The sequence below is a fragment of the Crocodylus porosus genome, unplaced genomic scaffold (assembly GCF_001723895.1).
Source record: "Crocodylus porosus isolate Cpor-Errol unplaced genomic scaffold, CroPor_comp1, whole genome shotgun sequence".
Lineage (NCBI taxonomy): Eukaryota > Metazoa > Chordata > Crocodylia > Crocodylidae > Crocodylus > Crocodylus porosus.
The window spans coordinates 3982953-4004874 of NW_017728906.1; the positions used below are offsets into that span (position 1 = coordinate 3982953).

The 21922-nt window shown below is 46.9% G+C and overlaps 1 protein-coding gene across 4 annotated transcripts in view; it reads left to right on the forward strand.

The window, feature by feature from the left end:
• The first annotated feature begins 3903 nt into the window (after positions 1–3903).
• CD47 (CD47 molecule) overlaps positions 3904–21922 on the forward strand; it is a 46137-nt gene continuing 28118 nt past the window's right edge. For 2 of the 4 annotated variants that reach the window (XM_019528615.1, XM_019528617.1), the window contains exons 1-4: positions 3904–4040; positions 10376–10726; positions 12075–12116; positions 19274–19363. In XM_019528615.1, the coding sequence (XP_019384160.1) occupies positions 3995–4040; positions 10376–10726; positions 12075–12116; positions 19274–19363 (529 nt within the window). In that variant the 5' untranslated portion in view covers positions 3904–3994. The remainder of the gene's footprint in view (positions 4041–10375; positions 10727–12074; positions 12117–19273; positions 19364–21922) is intronic. The other 2 variants (XM_019528618.1, XM_019528616.1) reach the window with 2 other exon arrangements.

Below are 21922 nucleotides of genomic sequence, written 5' to 3' on the forward strand. Positions count from 1 at the left end.
ACATCTTGCTGGGGTCGTTTGACTCCAGTATTCTTTCCTGCCATGGCAGGGGGTCGGACTAGATGATCTGCTCAGGTCCCTTCCAACCCTAGAAACTATGAAACTATCCCCATGCTGAGTCATACTTCCTTCCAAGCTATAAACAACTAACTTGCAGTTTCAAGGGCAGCTCAGGTATCAGTAAATTACTCTCCTGCAGCTATCCTGCTCAGGAGCTGCTCTCTCTGCTACCTACAAGACTAAACTGACTGCCTGGTCTCAGGCACTGGCCATCTATGCCTCCTAATCCCTGCCCCTTCCTATCAGGTGGCTCTCCAGCCATACACAGGGCATGACCAATCTGCCTTCCCCTGCTGTGGCTCTGTGCTTTTGGGCTGCCTAGGTGTTTGCCCTGGCATGGCTTACTGCTCTGTCATTATTCCCTGGGGAGAGTTACTCCCCCACCAGAATTAACCCCTAGCTGTATGGCTACAAGTCTGCCTGTTTGCTAACAACTAGCTCACTCGCAGTTAGCTTGCTTCCTAGGGCCAGCCCTCCCAGATCCAGATCAACACTGTTGTCAAGTCTTGTGAGAAAAAAGAAGTGGGGCTGCTTTTAAAAACAAGCCCAAAACAAGCTCAACCTACTTCAAAGAGAAGGAAGTGGGAGTGTTTATCAATCCCATGACTTCCAGAAATTAAAGCAACTTAACCCCCCCCACCAAAAAAAGTCCAATTCTGTTTATTATAAGTGGACTGGCAATGTGGCAGGTCAGCCTGCTGCTGCATCTTAAAGTAACAGGAGCGCCCTTTGCCTTATTCCACAAGATGGAATAAGGGAAAGGAGGGAGAGGAAGTGGGAACAGATTTAGATTTGAAAAAAATTGAGGATGCTGAGCTAAGGTTACAGGGGAAAAGTATAGAATGCCATATTAAGAAAATATGGAAATTTACAGTTAGTCACCAGCATAATTTTGACTGACACAATGCCAACTGATTCATCTTCCTATGAACTCTGGCGCAGGTGGTTTGGGTTTTATGCATGTGTATCTATAAAAAGGGTACACCCTTACTATGTAAATAGTAAAATGCTGTAGATGTTGATAAGGGGAAACTTTCCTGAATACTGTAACTTGATACTGTACTTGATTTACTGTAGAAATCAAGATGTTTGTTTTAGAAGCAGATGTATTATCATGAAGATGACAGGACTAATTATGAGAGTGAGTGATGTTTGAAGAATGCAGCCTCTCTTTTGTTGACTCATAGATTCATAGACATTAGGGCTGAAAAGGACCTCGGAAGACCCCTGCCCAAAGGGAAGGAAGTCAGCAGGGGTCATAGGATCCCAGCAAGATAGACATCCAAATGTCTCTTGAAGGTGTTCAAAGTAGATGCTTGAACCACCTCCGGCGGCAGTCTATTCCAAACCTTGGGGGCTCGGACAGTAAAGAAGTTCTTCCTTATGTCCAGTCTGAAACGGTCACAGAGGAGTTTGTGACCATTCGATCTTGTCATCCCTTGGGGCACTCTGATTGTTTGGGTAGAAATGAAAACTGGGTAGAGTTAGGCTGTTTGGACAAACATGCTGTGCTATTCTGTATTTTAAATGTTTTGTGGGAATGTTATTCAGGCTAAGGGCCAGTTTTGTTTTAAATACAAATTACAATTTTTTTAAGGGTACTCCCCCCCCCCACATAAACTAGCAACTTAAACTCCCTGCTGATAACCCTAAATCTGATTTAATAAATCTTATCCATGTAAGAATTAAATTAGTGGACTCAATGTCTTCCTTAAATAAGCTTCGAGATGTACTGGGTAACTTCTGCTGGTCACTAAAATCCTGGTGCTTTGCCAAGTGTTAATTATGGGTAGCCCAGTAGTTTTTTGCTAGACATTTTGCCCCAGATCCCAATCACAGCCTGCTCCTTTATTAAAAGCACAGCTGATTTCTCCCCCATCCAGAAAGTATACTTTCTATCAATTATACGTCTAATTTCCAACTCTCACATTTCTGTAATACAGCTCCATAGTTACCCTGTTTGGGCTGATTTTAAATGACTGCAATGAAAGCGTCATATTTTCCCAAGCAGGAAGCAACTGGGACCACCTGAAACCTGAGATCCTGCTCCTGCCTTAGTTTCAAGGTAATTTGCATCATCACAGATCCTCACAGGAGGTGAGAGGCTTCATACCAGCTGTGAACTGCCTGCTCAGAGAAGTTTTCCATCTATTGACTTTGTGAAATCCTGTGAAATATGAGCTTTCATTTCTACCCAGGAGAACTTTGACAATCTTTTCTCCAATGCCTGATGAAGGGTGTCTGTGCCTGAAAGCTTGCAATTAAAGAAGTTTTTTTGCAAAAATCTTGTTGGTCTAATAAAAGAGATCATCTCTACTACGAGTCCCGACTGGAAACATCAAGCATTTCAGAATCAGCTATTGTCAGACATAAGGCTGCCTTTTTATATGCTGATACACAGTAAAGCACTCTTTAAATCTTCTCCCATTTTTCACCATGTTTCTAGACAGTTTTTAGTCTGCTGGGGCTTTTAAAAGCTCCATTTTCCTTTGTGGTATTTGCTAAGCTTGTTTTACTCCCAGTACCATGTTGTGCTCAGTGAACACTCAGGCCTGAGGAGCCTGACAGGCTTCTGCTGCAGTGTGTGCTGTGTAATTACCAAGGCAATCACGCAGCACTGGCAGTGCTTTCCCTCTCCTACTTGTTGCCTATGGCACACTAGGTTTTTATTGTGCGTGAATGAGCGGGGCCAGCCTAGATCTTCCTGTGGATGCTTTTGGACAAATGTCTGTTATGTGGCTGCCTGCAAATGCAGGCGACTGAGAAGTCCCTGCCAGTTCTAGGTTCTCGTATAAATATATGAATAACATCCCGAAGTGATTGCCTGGAAGAAAGTAGAAAGGGAAGAAGCATTTGTGCTTCCTGCTGGCAAGGTTTTTTCATTTTACGTATCCCACTGCACTCTGTGTAGCACCAGTTCCGTTTTCTGCTCTGTGAGCTTTGCGTGCAGCAACCGAGCAGCAGGAGAGAAGAAAGGAAACTTTTTTTTTTTTTTTAGCAGTAAAACCACCATGACAGAAGTGCAAAACGTGGGTGAAGACTCTGGGGTGAGATATAGGCCTGGGGGGATGACAGTTAATTCATCTGACAGTCAACTCACTTTGCAAAATGGACTAGACTTAGGATTTCATCCCAAGTCTGGTGATATTTTGGCCATTACCTCCCCCTCCCCACCCAAACTAGACAAGGCCTCAGCCATTTTATTCTGAATAAAGCCATTTATTTAAAGCCATTTATTTAGCCTTGACTGAAAGGGTTTAGAGAGGAGGCTGTAGAGTAAAGTGTGACCCAGGTTCAGCAGCAGGCACCAAGGGATGTCACGACTGAAGGAAAGGATGTTAAGGGGGCTGGTGCCTGAGATGTGTGTAGAGGGCGAGTGGGGAGCAATGAGTGAGGGACATGAGGAAGGGGGGGATGCCTGAGGTAAGTGTGTGTTGGGAGGGGAGATGATGCCTGAGGTATGTGTGTTTGTGCGGGGAGGGGGGTGATGTTTGAGAGGGATGTCTGTGTGTGTGTAGGGAGGGGGGACAATGCCTGAGGTGCGCGTGTGTAGGGGGAGTGACGCCTGAAAGGAGGGAGGGAAGGGGGCTGATGCCATCGAGGGTGTATGTGTGTGTTGGGAAGGGGGAGGTGATGCCTGAGATGTCTGTGTAGCGGGGCGATGCCTGAGGGCCTGTGTCTGGCAGGCGGGGGCGAGGGGCAGTGCGAGCGGCCGGCGCCGTCCCCGGGAGCGCGGCTGTAGCGAGGGCGTCGCAGCAGCTCGCGCTCCGTAGCTCCCTGCCAGCCCCCCCCCGCGGGGGCTGCAACCGAAAGCGAAAGCCGGCCCCACCCAAGTCGGAAGCTCGTCAGCTTGGGCGGCTCCGGCTCGCGCGGCGGTGTCTACCTCGTTGCGGCGGACAGCGGCGCGGCCCACCCCCCCTTCCCCGCCCGCACCATGTGGGCGCCGGGGCTGTGGGTGCTGCTGGGCGCCGTGGGCACCGGTGAGTCGGGGGGGCACACACGGAGGTGGGCGCGGGGTCACCCTCCCCTCCCCCCCCGGCGACCAAGCCCCGGGACTCGGGAGCTCGGACCTCCATCTTCGGGCTGTGCCTGCCTCTCTGGGCCTCCCTCTGTGTGCAGTCTGCCCTCCGCCTTGTATTTGCTAGGCCGATCTGACAGCGAGCGCCAGCGGCCACGGAAAAGGAGCCAGGCTATGGACAGGTGTTCGGCCCCTGCCGCTTTTATCGCCTCCAAAAGCCAGCAAAATGTTTAGCCAGCTGGCAAAAGGTGTCCTCGGAAATTTAACCACGGTTCTCAAAATGCAGCTCCGGGGAGAGAGAAGCAAACATCGAGGGTTATTCGATGTCGCTGTTGGAGACCACGAGCGACGGCACTGTTTGTTTTTTAATGGCACTCATTCATTTAATTCCTTTAAGTCAGTTCTGTCGGCAGCCTCCCCCCCACCCCCAGCGCGGGAGCCAGCGTGTGGCACGCGAAGGCATTATGCTGGGCACGCGTGTCTCTGGGTTCATGGCAGGGAAAGGGCTGGGGCTGCACATTAAAAACAAGGGTCCCCCACCTCCCTCCAAAGCTCCCCTGCCATCTGCCCAGGAGCCAAAGTCTTTTAAGTTGAAGTTGCAGGCGTTTGGCACTCTGCCCAAAAGCATTGCTGACCCCTGCTCTGCACAGGCTGTGCAATGCCTCACACAGCCAGTCAAGAAGCGAATGATGGAGCAAATGATCTTTTTTTTTAATCATTATTGCAGCATGACATTTAATATAGCATAGGCAAAGTCAGTTTGTCCGTGATGCTTTTGTTTTGGCCAGCTGGGAGGATGCTGGCAGCATGTGGATGTAGCCCATGGGTTAGAATTTATTTTCCGAAACCTTTGGTCCTAGACTAGTGTTTTGAAGAGCTTCCCAAGAAAGCAGACATACTCGCTCGCCCAGTGTTCTGACTTGTTTGTCTGGTTAAATACCTGTCACAATGCTGGAGACACTCAAGCCTGCAAGTAATCCTGCTGTACATACACTGTGTCTGGCACAAGCACTTGAAACGGTCTGAAAATAATTCAGTTTATTCAATCTGCGATAGCATACAGATCTGCATAGGGACCTTGTGTGTTGTGGTCTCACCTGGTTTGTAATTGGGAAAGCTTTGTTGACTAAACAAAATGATAATTTGAAGCATTATTGGGGTAGTGAATACTATGAAAATGAAGTTAGCAGGAACAAAACTGCAGCTCTTGAGCCTTTTATCTTACTTTTCTAGGAACCTTATTTGAACTGAACTCTGGCTAAATAGACAGGATGTTTAAGTAATAGTGAAGGACTGAGTTAGAAATGATTCCTCCTGTCACTTGAAGGCTAGCACCCCAAACTGGCAGATTTGTTGCAGTGGAAATTGTAATCCAAACTATTGCTTCTTGTGGTAACAATCACTTGTCAGACAGGAATAAAAATAGTTGTTCAGTGCCTGCATTGAATGTTGTCCACTGTAGCAATGCTGGAAGTCGTCTAGCATCTCAAACGTCTGATGCATTCTTTACATGACACATGTCCAGGTTTGCTATGAAGCGTAATTTTCTAATGATTTAATAATTCCTAAAACTGATAATTTCCTCCTACTAACTTCTTGGGCCCAGATCCACAGAAAGATTTATAGGGAAGTGGGACCTACACAGACATTTAAATTCCAAAAGTCCAAAGTGCAGTCTTTAACCCCTCTGTCTAACCCAGGAAGCACTTAAGTGTTTCATTAGTAAAGGTCTCCAGATGCTTAAAAGTTCTGTGCCTGTACCTGTTGTAACAGGATGTGGACTGATGGTGGCAGCGATACCCTTGGATACCCACCTTAATCCTGTCCTGCTTGCTCCAGCCTCTTGTGACCCTTACCCTGTCACTTCGCCTGCCGCACATTGATGGTATTGATGCAGAAGGGAGGCTGCCTTCCAAGGCGCTCTCTTTATTTTGTCCCTTCTTGAACTCAGCTTAGCCCAGTTGGTTCAGGGCCCCACTGTCTACTATCTCTCAGGCTTGGGGCTCCAGTCTTGCTGACCACAGCCCCAACAGTTTTAGGCCTCTGCCCTGCCACCCACAGTCTCTCTGGAGCCCTGGCTGCCATCAACACCAGCTCCCCCTGTGGGTTTCCAACCCCTCCGGCTACCAGTTCTGTCCTGGGGAGCTGGACCCCTCTGTCCCAGTTACCTCAAGAGCTAAATTGGTTGGCTCCGCCCTCCCCTACAGCCACACCCATGCCTTATGGATGTTATTTTGCCAATGCTGTTTGCCTCTGTAGGGGCCTCAGCCCTCTTAGCTTTGGTCCACCTTTATTCTGGCTTCAGAGCTCTAGCTCTGGGCCACTTGTTCTGCCCCCTTGGCCCCATCTTGGATTTTGTTGGGCTGCTCACAGTTTGCCTCAGCCCTCTTGATGCCCCTGGCCCAGGATGAGGCTGTTCTTGGTTCATCCCCCCCATGTCCCTGACTGGTTCTCAGTCCAGCTCCACCTCCCTGGTGCACTGACCCAGGGTAAGGAGGCTCTCTCAGTATGCCACCCCGGCCCCTGAACTGGGTTCAGCCCACCTGAGTTCTGGATTCTGCAGAGGATGCTATCCCCAGCCTCTAAATGGGTGTCCCTCAGGCATCCCTGTGGCTTCCCGTCCACCTCTTTCAGCCACATTCAGTCCTCCAGTGCTCTGCCAGCTATAGGTAACCCCCTTCTGGGTCTTTCCAGCCCCGTAGCCACCTCCTACTTTTTTGCTGCTAGGTCTGTAGCAGCTCCTTAGGTACCTAGCTGGTTGGGTTCCTCTTCTGTTATCTCTTAGGTTGGCCTGATTACATGGCTCAGCCCCTCAGCCTGCTCTCAGGTGTTACACCTTAAGCCCTGAGCCACAGCTGCTGTCTCCTCCCTTGCTGCAACCCTTGTGGGCTGTATGTTGTGCTGCAGCTGACTTTTGTCCAGCTGCCTACCTAACTGCAGCTCTTTGGTGCTGGTTCCCTACCTCTCAAGTAGCAGGGTTTAGGAGTCCCTGATATAATGCCTAGAAGTATCTCAGTCTTCTAGGTACTGAGCAGCTAAAAGCCTATCAGGATCAATGAAGTAGGACTAATTAAGAGATATGAACCAATACAGAAGTATCCTAAGGGAGGAGGTTCACCAATAACATAACCAAGAGAAGGTGGTGGTGGCCCTCATTTCTGGAAAATACCACATTTACTCAAATAAAAGACAAAGTCCCCCTCCCATCAGCATGGAGAGAAGAAAAAGTGCTGCTTCTTACAACTGCATACAAGGAAACCTCATTAAATACATTACCTATCATTAAACTGCTGCCAAAAGCAGCACGTGGTCACTAATGGAAACTAACTATGTAATTGATTAAAATTCAGCCAACACTAAGCATGGCTATAAAACATATGACCCATATGGGGCAAACATACTGATGGGAACCTACCACAAGGCTAGGTTAGTGCAGCCCATCTGAACAAGTTACATGGTAATGTCCATTGCACTCAGTCCCCCTCAGCACCATCCCTTACTTCTCTTTAAAAGTGATTTTCAAGGGGTTAAAATATTACAGGATATCAAACAAGAGCCCACTTTTTGTAGAAAGCAGTGATTAAATAGAGGCTTCCTGACCAGTGATTTAAATCTTAATTAAAGCCATGATTTAAATCATTTTGATTTAAATCAAATCCACCCTGCACAGATTAGGTGGGGAAGTGAAAAGGAAATAAAAATGTATTCTATGTAGTGGCACACCTCAGTTGGTGCTGAGGGGGACTGAGTGCAATGGACACTACCGTATATCTTATTCAGATCAGCACCCCACACAGTGGGGGAGGGAGTAGGGCAGGGACTGAGACACACGCTGCCTAGCTGAGATGGGGTGTAGGATGGAGCCATGGCTTGTCCGGGTGGCACAGGGTAGGGGGGCGGCTCTCACCACTGCGCACACCCCAGGAGGGCATGGGGGAGGCATAGGCCCCTGATCCGTGCAGTGGGGGCCTGCTGCTGGGCTTTTCCTGTTGTGTGGTAGCTCTGCTTAGGGCTGTGGGCCTGCGCTCCCAGTGCATGGGGGCTGCACTCAGGGTGGGCGGCAGCAGCGCTGGGAGGGAGATATGGGGGGGGGTGCAGCCACCCCAAATTTTGCTGTAGCCAGTCTGTAGCCCCCTCCCAGCACTGCAGCTCCCACGTGCCAGAAGTGCAGCCCTCAGCATGGCTGTGCAACCCCCACATACCAGGAAGAGCCTGATGCGGTCCCAGCCCACAGCTGGAGCCCCCCAGCCTCCCTCCATAGATCAAGAGCACACGCCCTTCCCCATGCCCTCCTTCAGAGTTATAGACTCTGATGTAGGAGTCTTCAGAAAGTTAGGTGTGTGACAGTAAGTGGCATATTGCTTACGTTCCTGTGTGGTTGTGCCTCTGTTTTTAAATTAGCTGTGTAGCATTACTGCTCTTTCAGTTCCCACATTGTGAAACATTGTTAAATTCTTATCTCTGATGAAAACCTTATCTGCTAGGGAGCAGAGAAGAGCAGAAGATTCAGCGTCCATCAGAGATTTTGCCAAGCAGATCTAATTTATTTGGGCCATGATTGGATGCTATGGTGATAAGTGTTATAGAAAAACTTATGGAGAACTTGGCATCTAACATTTTTGAAGTTCTGCCAAATTTGGGCCTTTAGTGTTACACATTACCACCTGTAACTTCTGTATTTGCAATTTTACTACTCAGTGGATGCATCTACACGTGCATTCATGTGCCTTTGCATTAAGTCTAGTGTCTTTAATATAAGGTATGACATAAAGCCGCATTAGCCCGCGCTAATGTGCAGTAGGAAAGGCAAACTTTATTTTGCGACGCTTAATGTGCAGTAGACTAATTCTATTGCATGTTAGTGCATTAGCACGGCTTTTGCCATGAAGTGCAGATGCATAGGAGAATAGACTACTGTGCATTACGGTATCTCATGTAGACGTGCCCAGTGAATGGCTTGTGTTTTGCATCTTTCTGGGTGTATATCCATTTATCCAGAAAGAAAAAATTCCCTAAGCAAGCTCTTTACCTATAGGATTTTGGCTCCACCTGCAGAGAACAGGAGGAACAATGACAAATGTTGTAAAGGCAGTCCTCAGATTTACAAGACAGTTTGTTCCTGAAAACTGTGTCTTAAATCAAAACGTTGAATTTAGAATCGCTTTTCCCATAGAAAACAATGTTATAAATGGTGGGTTGATTCCTAAACCAAGGCCTGATACTCTATTTTCACCAAAAATAACCCAGGATTTTGTACTTGATCAATTATAGATGAGTATTGTAGCTACATTAATGTATTTATATTGTAAATAGCAAACATATTGATTTAGAAGAACTTCTTTAAGGTGACTTTGCTCAACTTTTTGAAGGGCTCTTGTTTGGACTTTTTGAAGGGCTCCTGGCTGAAGTCTTCTCAGAAGACTTGGCTGCAGATTTTTTGGAGTCTTGTCTGCTTTCTTAAAGAAAGTATCCAAGGAAGTTTGAACAGAAGTTCTCCAGGGAGATGGACAACACAGCGAACTTGTTCGCTGGCATGGCATTGGATCAAGTGTTGTAAAGTCGAAATTGACATCAGAAAGTCAAAACAGGGTGTCAATTTAGAAACGTTGGCAGTGAGAAATGTAACTCGAAACGTAAGTCAAGGACTGCCTGTATTTGTAAACCTGAGCATTCATTTCTTTCCTAGTTCTCTAGGGAACATGAAAGCAGAAACTCTAGTAGTGTTTGTTTCTGTTGTATACAGCCTTTTCTACTTACAAAAGTAAAGAACGAGTCTGTAGAAAAAGTGCTTGTCACTTATTGATGGGACTCTACATGCATTGCTGGTGACCATACCTCCCTTAGGCCAACGTTGAACTTCAGTAAGACTAGTCCTGTACTTTCCTGAAAAAGAACTATCTATATTTATTCTGTGTGATCCATTACCCAGAAGAATACCCCAGGGGCGATGGCTGGATGAGTACAGCACAGTGAATATTGTATCAGTACTCATTTTATGCACCTTAAATGCACCTGCTGTTTTGATGCTTAAACATCATCTAAGGATTAAGACGCCTCCTTATCCTTTTAACTCCTCCTCCCAGGCATTGCTTTTCTTTTCTTTACCCTCTCTCTCTTTCTTGACCATCACCATTTTTTTTGTCTTGTTTCTTGTAAAGATGATCAGCATGTTCTTATTTCAAATATATTTTGTCATTTTAAACTAGGATGCATTTTTCTTGTTGCTCATGTCTGGCATGTATTGGAGTAATTTGGAAAGACTGTAAAATCAGACATTCTTTTTTTTTCTCTCCCCAGGTTCGGCACAACTGCTATTTAATGCAACCAAGTCCGTTAATCTGTCTACTTGTAACGAAAGTGCCATCCTGCCTTGCATAGTAAATAATCTAGCATTCCACAGTGCTGGTGACATGTTTGTTAAGTGGAAATTTAACGGAATAGAATTTTTCGCATTTGATGGATCCAGCAAGAAATTACATAGAAGTAGCAATTTTTCATCTGCTAATTTTGCATCTGAGAAGGATTTACCCAAGGGTATTGCCTCTTTGTCAATCTTAGCAGCACAAGCACGTCCTGGAAACTACACCTGTGAAGTAACAGAATCGAATAGGGAAGGAGAAATTGTAGTTGAACTTAAAATCTCTGTAGGTAAGTTGTGTATTATCATTTACCAGTAAAAGGAATGGATGGATCTTGTGGGAAGGAACACTGAAAAATGAATGTGTCAGTGAACTACTAGCAGTGAAAAATACCAAAAACATGGAAGTCAGTAATGTAATCCTAGTAGTCCTGGGCATGTATGTTTTTTGGAAGTCAAAATTAGTGCCTCTTTAAGCATTGGGCCTGCTGTTTGGTAATGTTGGTAATTTTTAAGGTGTGAAGCTTTCCTGGGCCCTTTAGTTTTATAATCTGAATTATTTCTGCCATGCATACTTTACTGTATATGTATGTTACAACTCTAAATATATGTACAGTACTATGATTCAAATGCTATTTCACATGTTAATTGAGTTACAGAGACCTTTCTTAAAATTTGAAAAGTTAGTTTCCCAGTGTAAGAGCTTCAAGATTTGGTCTATAGCTATGCATGTTATGTAGGAATTGAGGAAGTTGCTGTCAGGACTGTAACTTATTAGTAAAGCCCAGTTAAGGCCAGTTAATGGGAGACGTTTAATCTAAAGCATTTTCCATGTATCACTGAGACAATTATTTATTACAAAACATGCTGTTTTAATATCAGTTGGCATTAAAACAGTTTCCCACTTAATGTCAATCAGATATTATAGATTTGCTGATGCAAACAACACTACACTATCCATTTTGATCAAATATTCAAGTATGCTGTATGCAAAATAAACATAACTTCCAAAGTGGGGCATGCTCCAGAAGGGGATCAGAAGGGGCCCTTTTGCCTTGCATGTGAAAATCCCATTGAAGTGAAATTGCTTCAGGGCTGCAAGTGGTTGGCTGTGTCTAGGAGGTGAGAAGTAGCCCCAGCTGGTTCCATAGTGTTGCATTCCACCAGACCCTAGTGGATGCAGATCATTCTGAAATATGGCTTGTGATAGGTGATTTCCTTGGCTTTGGGTTTGTTGACAAAGTAAGGTTGTGAATCTGATTGTCTTCTCGATAGATGTCATGCTTTCCTTTGCTTAGCACTATGGTTTTGAAAAAAGTGTAAAGAATAGCATACTGGGGGTAGGAATATCAAATGCTTTCATAATAGGTTGCCCAAGCTAAGAATGCCTTGAGAGAGAGTTGGGGAGAATCTTCACTGGAAAGTTCAGTGGAAAAACTGTGCTGGGAAAATGATGACTGGGCTTGACAATATTTTGCTTGAGATTTTAATTGCAGATAAGGGAGGTAGCTGAAGTCCACAAGGGGCCTCATGTGTTGTTTCAAAATCATTTTGTATACTTCATTTCTGATTTTTATTTAGTTTTTAAAAGCTTCTTTTAAGATGAAAATATAGTAATGACACAAAATCTGCCATCAGGGAATGAATCGGACTGCCAAGACCGCCGGCCATGCCCCTCTGGTAAGCCCTTCATAGGGAGGGGGGCCGGGCGAGAGGGGGTGCCGCTGCCACCCATGCCCCTGCCCACTGACCTGCCTACTGTCAGGTAGCATACCTGGAGCCAGGGGCCCCTCTTGGGGGGTGGGGGCCCCCTTCCTCTCCCCCTCCCTGCTCTGCCTAGGCAAACTCCTTCTCTGCTTCCTGGAGTTTCCCCCCATGACACACGGGGAGGCAGTGCAGAATTTTATTGAGCAGCCAGTGCCCTCACAGTTGGGCATTCAGTGCCCTGTCACTTGTAGAGAAACCCATCCATGACAGCAGCAATCTCTGTGTTTGCTGGGATCAGGGACTCGTAGTGTAGTCAGAGGTACCTCTCCAGATGATAGTGTACATTTCAAGGAAGCATAGGTTTCCCTTGGGTGCCATCGAAATTCAGGGCCTGTGCCACATTTTCAGCTGTGCCCAGGGCACCATGGCAATCAGCAATAGCAGGGGATGGTGGTTTGGGCACCCCTCAGTACACTCAAACAGCTTGTCATGGCACTCCAAGCAGAGTCTCAGCAGGGGCATGCTTGGGACATAGTCCACGCAGGGCAGGTGCCCAGGACCAGGCCCCTTCTCTGGAGAGGACCTCATTTGGGAGGGTGGGGGTGTCACCAGCTCCACTTGCCAGCTGTGCAGGAGCTCCTCCCCTGTCTCCCCAACTCTGGGCAGTGTGGTCTGGTGCCTCGGAATCAAAACGTCTAGCCTGCAGGAAGAGAAATGGGGGGTGTTGGTTTGGAGCTGCCATGGCAGGTGGCAAGAACCAGCCCTGCCCTGGCCTGGGTAGGGGTGGCAGAAGGCAGGCTGACTGCAGGAAGCGTCAAGCAAGGGGCCTCACGTGTTGTTTCAGAATCAATTTGTATACTTCATTTCTGATTTTTATTTAGTTTTTAAAAGCTTCTTTTAAGATGAAAATATAGTAATGACACAAAATCTGCCATCAGGGAATGAATCGGACTGCCAAGACCGCCGGCCATGCCCCTCTGGTAAGCCCTTCATAGGGAGGGGGGCCGGGCGAGAGGGGGTGCCGCTGCCACCCATGCCCCTGCCCACTGACCTGCCTACTGTCAGGTAGCATACCTGGAGCCAGGGGCCCCTCTTGGGGGGTGGGGGCCCCCTTCCTCTCCCCCTCCCTGCTCTGCCTAGGCAAACTCCTTCTCTGCTTCCTGGAGTTTCCCCCCATGACACACGGGGAGGCAGTGCAGAATTTTATTGAGCAGCCAGTGCCCTCACAGTTGGGCATTCAGTGCCCTGTCACTTGTAGAGAAACCCATCCATGACAGCAGCAATCTCTGTGTTTGCTGGGATCAGGGACTCGTAGTGTAGTCAGAGGTACCTCTCCAGATGATAGTGTACATTTCAAGGAAGCATAGGTTTCCCTTGGGTGCCATCGAAATTCAGGGCCTGTGCCACATTTTCAGCTGTGCCCAGGGCACCATGGCAATCAGCAATAGCAGGGGATGGTGGTTTGGGCACCCCTCAGTACACTCAAACAGCTTGTCATGGCACTCCAAGCAGAGTCTCAGCAGGGGCATGCTTGGGACATAGTCCACACAGGGCAGGTGCCCAGGACCAGGCCCCTTCTCTGGAGAGGACCTCATTTGGGAGGGTGGGGGTGTCACCAGCTCCACTTGCCAGCTGTGCAGGAGCTCCTCCCCTGTCTCCCCAACTCTGGGCAGTGTGGTCTGGTGCCTCGGAATCAAAACGTCTAGCCTGCAGGAAGAGAAATGGGGGGTGTTGGTTTGGAGCTGCCATGGCAGGTGGCAAGAACCAGCCCTGCCCTGGCCTGGGTAGGGGTGGCAGAAGGCAGGCTGACTGCAGGAAGCATCAAGCAGGCCACCTGCTCCTTTGGAGGGAGTGGGGATGGTGGGCTTAGCCAGTGGCCACCTGTGGCAGGGTTTGCCTGGCCAATTTAGCATGATCCCTGGATTCCTCAGCTGCCTGGGCAGCACACACCATTCTGAGGCTGGGTGGCACACAGCCCCTCAGCATAGTGCGTGTTATCTCTAAATGTTGCAAACGCTCACAAAAAGCCCCTCTCCTGGCTTTGCATGTCCAGTAGCTACACACGGGGGGAAATGCACCAGTTGCTACTGGGGATTAACCTCTAAGGACACCACTATGGTCAGCTGGTGCCTTCCGCACACGCTGCCTCCACCAGCAGCATCACACAAGAATGCATCCTCCTGCTGGACAAGCTGGTCACTGTGGTAGAGGAGTAGCTGGTATACTTGCAGGCCTGATGCACCCAGGACATGGAGCGGGAGAGGGACTGGACGGATTGTGCCTTCTGGCACAGGCTCCTCATCCTCCAGAAGAGGCACAGTGCCCTCCTCAAGAGGATGCTTATGTTGCAGGAGTGACAGGCTGCCTTGGTGGCCCAGGCAGGGGACCCGAAAGTAGACCAGAAGTACTTCTGGTCCACTTCTGTGTCCACCATGGAGCACATGGGGGAACCCCTGCCCCCAGACTCATTGAGTAGTGCCTCCTGGGTCACACTTGGTGGCGACCTGGGAGTGGACCGGAAGTACTTCTGGTCCATTTCTGGGTCTGCCGCCAAGCACGCAAGGAAACCCCACCTCCCATGCTCCTGTGAGAGGCTTCATCCACCCCACCATCTCAGTGTTCACAAGCTGCGCCTGGTACCTCGAGGTATGTAGAAAAAACATATAAAGCAGTGTCTGTAGCCAAATCACTGATTCTCTGAATCAGAAACTAATCTTCAGATTCGACCGAATCGAATCGGGACAGTGATCCGAATCAGCGAATTGAATCACTGTTCCCCAAATCCAGCAGGTTAAGGCACTCAAGGGAATCCACTCCTACCCCAGTCCTGAAATGATGTCCTACTGGGAGCGCAGGGAAGACTAGTGCTTCAATGGGACACTTACGTTCCTGTACACCAATGCCAGGAGCTTGGGGAACAAACACGAGGAACTGGTCCTCCTGCTAAACAAGAATGACTGTGATCTCATAGAGATAACAGAGACCTGGTGGGACTCCACCTAAGACTGAGCCATAGGTATAGATGGCTATACCCTATACAGGAGAGATAGTGCAGAAAAAAGGGGCGGGGGTGTAGCGCTCTATGTCAAGGAAAGCTACACATCTCTGCAACCTGACATTGGCACAGGGGACACAATGTTAGGAGTCTACTACAGACCTCCTAATCAGGAACAAGAGCTTGACCAGGAATTTGCCAAGGAACTGGCTGAGGCTGCACACTCTTGCTCCATGGTTGTCATGGGAGATTTCAACTACCTAGACATCTCTTGGTAAGAGCACTTGGCCGAATCTGAATGGTCACAAAGCTTCCTCACATGCATGTTTGAGCTCTCTCTGACTCAAGAAGTCTATGCACCAACAAGAGGTAAAGCGCTGCTCGACTTGGTCCTGGCAAAGGGGGATGATCTAGTCAGTGACCTAAGAATTGAAGGGAAGCTGGGAGACAGTGACCACGAGCTGATCATTCACTATCCACCACAAAGCTGGCAAGTCCGTCAGCAGTGCAGGAGTCGGTGACTTTAGGACAGCTGACTTTGATAAGCTCAGGAGGCTGGTTATCTAGGACCTAAGGGACCACAACTTGACAGGAAGAGGAATTCAGGATGAGTGGTTGCTCCTCAAGGAGGCGATCCTGAAAGCGCAAGTGATGTCCATCCCATCTTGGAGGAAAGGTAGCAAAAGGGCACAGCAACTTCCTGGGCTCTGCAGGGAACTCATGGACCTCCTGCTTCTAAGAAGAGAAACCTATAAAGGATGGAAGACTGGAATCACCACAAAGGAGGAGTATTCTGCACTGGTTCAGATCTGTAGGGAGTGAACCAGGAAAGCCAAGGTTGCAACCAAACTTTAACTGGCTTTTTAAGGACAATAAAAAGTTCCTTTTTTAGATATGTGGGGAGTCAGAAGAAAAACAAGGGTAACATTGGACCCCTGCTAAACCAAATGGGACAACTGAAAAAGCCAGCCTGCTTAATAGGTATTTTGCATCAGTTTTTCATCAGCCCAAAGGGACCGCCATGCTTATCACGATGCAGGACGGCCAGGGTGAGGGGGAATTTATACCCTACATCACTGTAAACCATGTAAAGGAACATCTTGAGAGGCTGGACACCTTCGAGTCAGTTGGTCCAGACAGTTTACACCCCAGAGTACTTAAGGAGCTGGCAGACATCATAGCTTAGCCACTGGCAAAGCTCTTTGAGAACTCGTGGCACTCAGGTAAAGTGCCCTAAGATTGGAAGAAGGCCCATGTGGTGCTTATCTTCAAGAAAGGCAGGAAAGTAGATCTGGGGAACTACAGGCTTATCAGCCTGACCTTTATCCCTGGGAAGATCTTGGAAAAAATGGTCAAAGAGACTATTCTTGACAACCTGGCTGATGGCAATATCCTGAGGGACAGCCAGTATGGGTTTGTTGCAGGTAGGTCTTGCTGACCCATCTCATCTCCTTCTATGACCAGGTGACATATCACCTGGGCAAGGGAGAAGAGATTGACATCATATATCTGGACTTTAAAAAAGCTTTTGATCTGGTGTCCCATGATCTCCTCATGGAAAAATTGACCAACTGCAGCCTCGGGTACATCGCAGTCCAATATCTGGGGAATTGGCTCCAAGGTCGGACCCAGAGAGTGGTAGTCAACAGAAGCGCTCGGCGACCAGTCCTGTCCCCCAAGGCTCCGTCCTTGGACTTATACTCTTTAACATCTTTATTAACGATGTGGACATTGGTGTGAGAAGTGAACTGGCCAAGTTCACTAACGATACCAAACTTTGGGTGAGGCGTCCACACCTGAGGATAGGCTGGTGATCCAGGCTGATCTTGACAGGCTCAGAAAATGGGTGGATAAAAACCTGATGACATTCAATATGGAAAAATGCGAGGTATTCCACCTTGGGGAAAGGGGGGGAACTTGCATCATGCTTACAGGCTCAGCTGTGCTACACTTGCTAGCACTACGGCTGAAAGAGGCTTGGGGGTCATGACTGACCACAAGATAAACATGAGCCACCAATGCGATGTTGTAGCTGCTAAAGCAAGCAAAAGTCTGGCTTGCATCCATAGATGCCTCTCAAGCATATCTCGGGATGTCATCCTCCCTCAGTACTCGGCCTTGGTGAGGCCACAGCTGGAGTACTGTATCCAGTTCTGGGCTCCACAATTTTAAAAAGATGCGGAAAAGCTTGAGTCCAGAGGAGAGCCACTCGCATGATCAGAGGGCAAGAGAACAGGCCTTATGATGAGAGGCTGAAAACCATGGGACTCTTCAGCCTGAAGAGCACTGGATCAGGGGTGACTTAGTGGCTGCCTGTAAGTATATAAGGGGTGTACATCAGGATCTGGGGGAATGCCTGTGTAACAGGGCACCTCAAGGGATGACAAGATCAAATTATCACAGACGCCTCCAAGACAGTTTTAGGCTGGACATAAGGAAAAACTTCTTTAATGTCTGAGCCCACAAGGCCTGGAATAGACTGCCTCCAGAGGTAGTGCAAGCACCTACTCTGGACTCTTAAGAAACATTTGGACATCTATCTGGCTGGGATCCTTTGATCCTAGCTGACTTCCTGCCCCTGGGGCAGGGGACTGGACTCTGTGATCTTCCAAGATCCCTTCCAGCCCTGATGTCTATGAAATCGGGCTGAATCCGAATCAAATACTGCCCACTTTGCACTGGACACCATCCTGGTGCTGGTGATCACCTTCATGCCCTCCCTGGCCCCAGTCTTGCTTGCCCCTGGGCATAGGTTGTGGAAGGCCAGGGCGAGCAAGGCTTAGCTCTTACCCAAACCTGGTTGGTGACAGTGTCTCCAGTGCAACTGTCGCTGCAGCGCCATGCCCAGCGACCCCGCTGTGTGCTTCTCCGTCACTGTGCACTCCTCTGCTGCCACGTGCATAACACCGGTTTGTGCTGGCCCTAGAACAGCCCTGCAGGAGGAAGCAGTGAGGTCAGGTGGGCACTGTCTGCACTGCCCAGCTTCCTCCAAATAATATTTTCTAGTGCCACTTATGCCCCTGGCAGCCACCCATGGATAGCCCAGCACCAAGCTCCACAATGGGCTTGGGATGACATGCAGCAGTGCTTACAGCAGCCAGGGCTCCCTGCCTCTGCTCATGAGCCAGGTCTCCCAGCAGCTAGGTCCCCCACCTGGGCCTTTCCCTGCCACTTGCCCAGGTGTCATGTGGCCCCTGAGCAGGAGCTGCCAACAGCAGGACCAGCACCGCACATGGGTCCTGCTGACCTTGGGCCCCAAGGTGGAGGAGGCGGAGCACACTGTGTAGCCTGAACAGTGGCTGTCCCCACCCGTGGCCAAGAACCCAGCCCACTGGCTTCAACATGGTATCTGCATCTGTGGTGGTGTGGCCAGAGGCTGGGGTGCTGAGAACCTCTCCCTGGGCTCTGTCCCATAGGCATCTTCATCCCTCCATTCCTCTCCCTGGAGGGCACACACCACACAGTACATAGTTGCACAGGGAAATTGGTGCTTTTTTGGTGGCAGGTAGTGGGGTTAGTGGTGGGGACTTGTGGGGACTGTTGTTGTGGAGGGAACTAAAGACTGTTGCTTGAAACTGTCAATAGTGTGTGTGGTTTTGAGGTTGCCCTGTGGGCCTGGGATCCATGGGTGGCTGCCCTGGTGCCCTACTGCAGGGGGTGGGGGAGAAGGTGGTTTGTGAGTGCCTTGTGGATACGCTGCCTTGTCAGCCACTGTTGTGGGGGAGGGTGGGGAGGATGAAGGACTGAAAACAGTGGCCAGTGACTGGGAGAAAACAATGTGGAGATTGGTATTGTGTACATTTGCAATAAAATGTGTGACACAGCCAACAGTGTGCTATTCCTTGCTTTTGCTTAGACCTGGGAAAAGTGGTGTAGAAGCACCCCTGGAATTTTATGGAATGTGAGTTACAGCAACTGGAATCCTGAATGAGTAGGAAGCAGCCTGTCATATTTATCAAATCACCTGGGGTGGTCAAGATCAGACAGCTGATGTTATCTTTAATATTAAAACTTGTAGCAGACAGATTACTAAGCAGGCCCCAGAATAAGCTAAAATGAGCACTAGAATATAAATCTAATAACTTAACTTTTTTCTGTCTCTTCCTCTCCCTTTTTTGTGTCTTTAAATTTTTAGGAAGCTGGTTTCGTCCAGTCGAAAGTGCTTTCATCATACTCTTCCTGTTTTTGGCTATTATTTTTTCTTGGGCTCAGTTATGTGTAGTTGGTGAGTATTAAGTTCTGTTCATTCTTTATAAATACTAGATTTTAGCACTAAAATGACATGAGTATATAAAGCAGCAACATGAAATGGAATAATAGAAGGTAGTACTTAAGTACAAAAGGTGGAAATAGAAGCTGGTTTTGGTAGCACATTAGAAAGCTGGCTTTTAGGATTTGGTCTAGCAAATGCTAATGAGTGTTGTTTTTACTACCCCAAGCACTGATGCTAGTGGCATATGTTTTCCAGGAAAAAGTCTATTGACTATAAATTTTACAGTTGGTAATTAATATCCTTAAAGTAACTTATGTCAAGAAGGATTTATTTTGTTTTATGTAGTTGTCACATCACCGTGACATTAATGGTTCATCCAAGGAACAGAAAGTTATTTCAGTTTATGGCAGCACAAGTATTATTGCAGAGAGATGATGCTTTCTTCTTAATGTAACACTGCACATTGGTTTTATTGAATTGGTGTAAGTTTAATTTAGTACCAGCATATCGTCCGCTGTGTTAAAATACTTCCAGTACCAACAATCTGGGTGTTGATGAGAGAGATACTAAATTCCTAAAGTTGACTCTCTTTTGATGTCTGGATTTTATATGGTGCATCTTCATTCTGTACTGTAGGCTCTGTATTTTAAACTTCCTGTTTAAAACGGTGGTGAATTCTGATATGTCTAACTCTTTGAAGCAAGTAAAATATTTGCTAATTTGAGACTCCTGATCTATCACTGTTTTTTTGTCAGGGCCAATTTTGACTTGATGTTTTCATTAGCAAAGTTCCAGAGTCATAATTACCTGACATTATGTGTCTGCACATTATCTGGCAATCAGATGCTACTGTGGTGGCTATCCTAAAGTATGTAAAATACAGATAAATCGGGAGAGAGAGCAGTGATACTTTACAGAAGAAAATTTGAATCAACCAGATTCCCTTTGATTTTATAGTTGACTATTGCTCAGTGCTTACTTAAGATGTTAATTAACCCTTTTGATTTCCACCCACCCCACCCCCAAGCTTTGTCGCAGTATCTTCCTTTAATGGTTCATAACACTTGTTTTCACCTTTACCTGGTGTTCAGGAGCATGTGGATTTTTTTTTGTACGGGCTTAGTGTATAGAGATTTAATATAACGCATTCATTAATTATTAATTGTTGTCAGTCCAGTTGGCTGTTTAAATGTATTTTAATTTAATTCTATATACCCTCAGAACATAGGATTAGAAATAGTTTTGAAATGCCAAATAAATTATTTATTTAAATTCCAATAGTAAAGGAGTTACAGTTGTGGATTAGGGCCCTGTTACAAGTGAAAAAGATAGTTCTTGGAGCAAGGAGATCAGTCTGGCTCTTGCATAATAATGCACTTAAAAAGCTGAGGAAAAATGTAGAGATTTTTTGTATACACTCTACCCTAGTCATGCAGGGGAAACTTTTTATTATATTTGCTTGATAAGAGATTTTTTGATGCTGACATAGTGTTGCTTATTTTTATACTGCATAAAATCAAATCAAACTTAGCTTAGTTACAGACTCCCCTTTCTGAACATACCTGATTTATTTTATTGCAGAACTAATTTTTACAATGTAATCCCTTTACTCCTAACTCCAAAAGTGTGGTTCTGCTCAGATAGTGGCATATTAGTTTTTACGTTCAGTTGTCAGCAGCGAAGACAAAATTACTTTTTCAAAACCCAGGATTTTTCTTTCAAAATTTCAGCCTGAGAATCAAGCTGTGCTTTTCCTGTCCTGTAGAATTCCAGCTTACCTGGCAGTTTTGTTAACGATGCGGAGGGTGGAACCAAACACAGCTGGTGATAATGATCTTATGTTACAGCTTTTCTTCTTCCAAAAGCTCCCAAAGTGTAGCTATTATGTAACCCACCATTGAAAAGAACCACTTCTGAAATGGATGGCAGTCTGTGCTTAATAATACAGTTTTGCTGCAAAATAGTTTGATCTATGGTATTTACATGGTAATACACAAGGGCATCACAGCCCTCAATAAAGTGGCCTCCAGTCCATGACTTGGGGACAACATATCCGTGAGATGCTCTGATATCACTTGTGTTTGACAGGTAAAGGAAATTCTGATGTTAGCTGCAGCTTATTACTCCCTTAATGCTGTTTGCCACTGGGCAGCAAAGTTTGGAGATTGCTGCTTTAATAAACTTAACCTTAAAGAGTTTATATTAAGTAGGGGAATTTAATTCCTCATCTATTAAAAGCGACTGTGGCAGCATCAGTACAAACACACAATCTCTGGTTAGGCAGAGAATTAAACTAAGGTTTTTCAAGTCCCAGGTTACTGCCCTAATCTCATGAAAAAACATTGTGTAACTTTAAAAAAATGAATACCTTATTTAATTGAACTAGCAAGAGGAGTTATGAGAGTTGATTTAGATTGCAGCAAACAGTGGGAGTTTGGCCTGGGCTGCATAGTAAGGCAAGATTGGTAATTTAACCAAGATGCTTAGCTTAAGTTTTCATAGATTTCATAGATTTCATAGACATTAGGGCTGGAAGGGACCTTGGAAGATCATCGAGTCCAGCCCCTCACC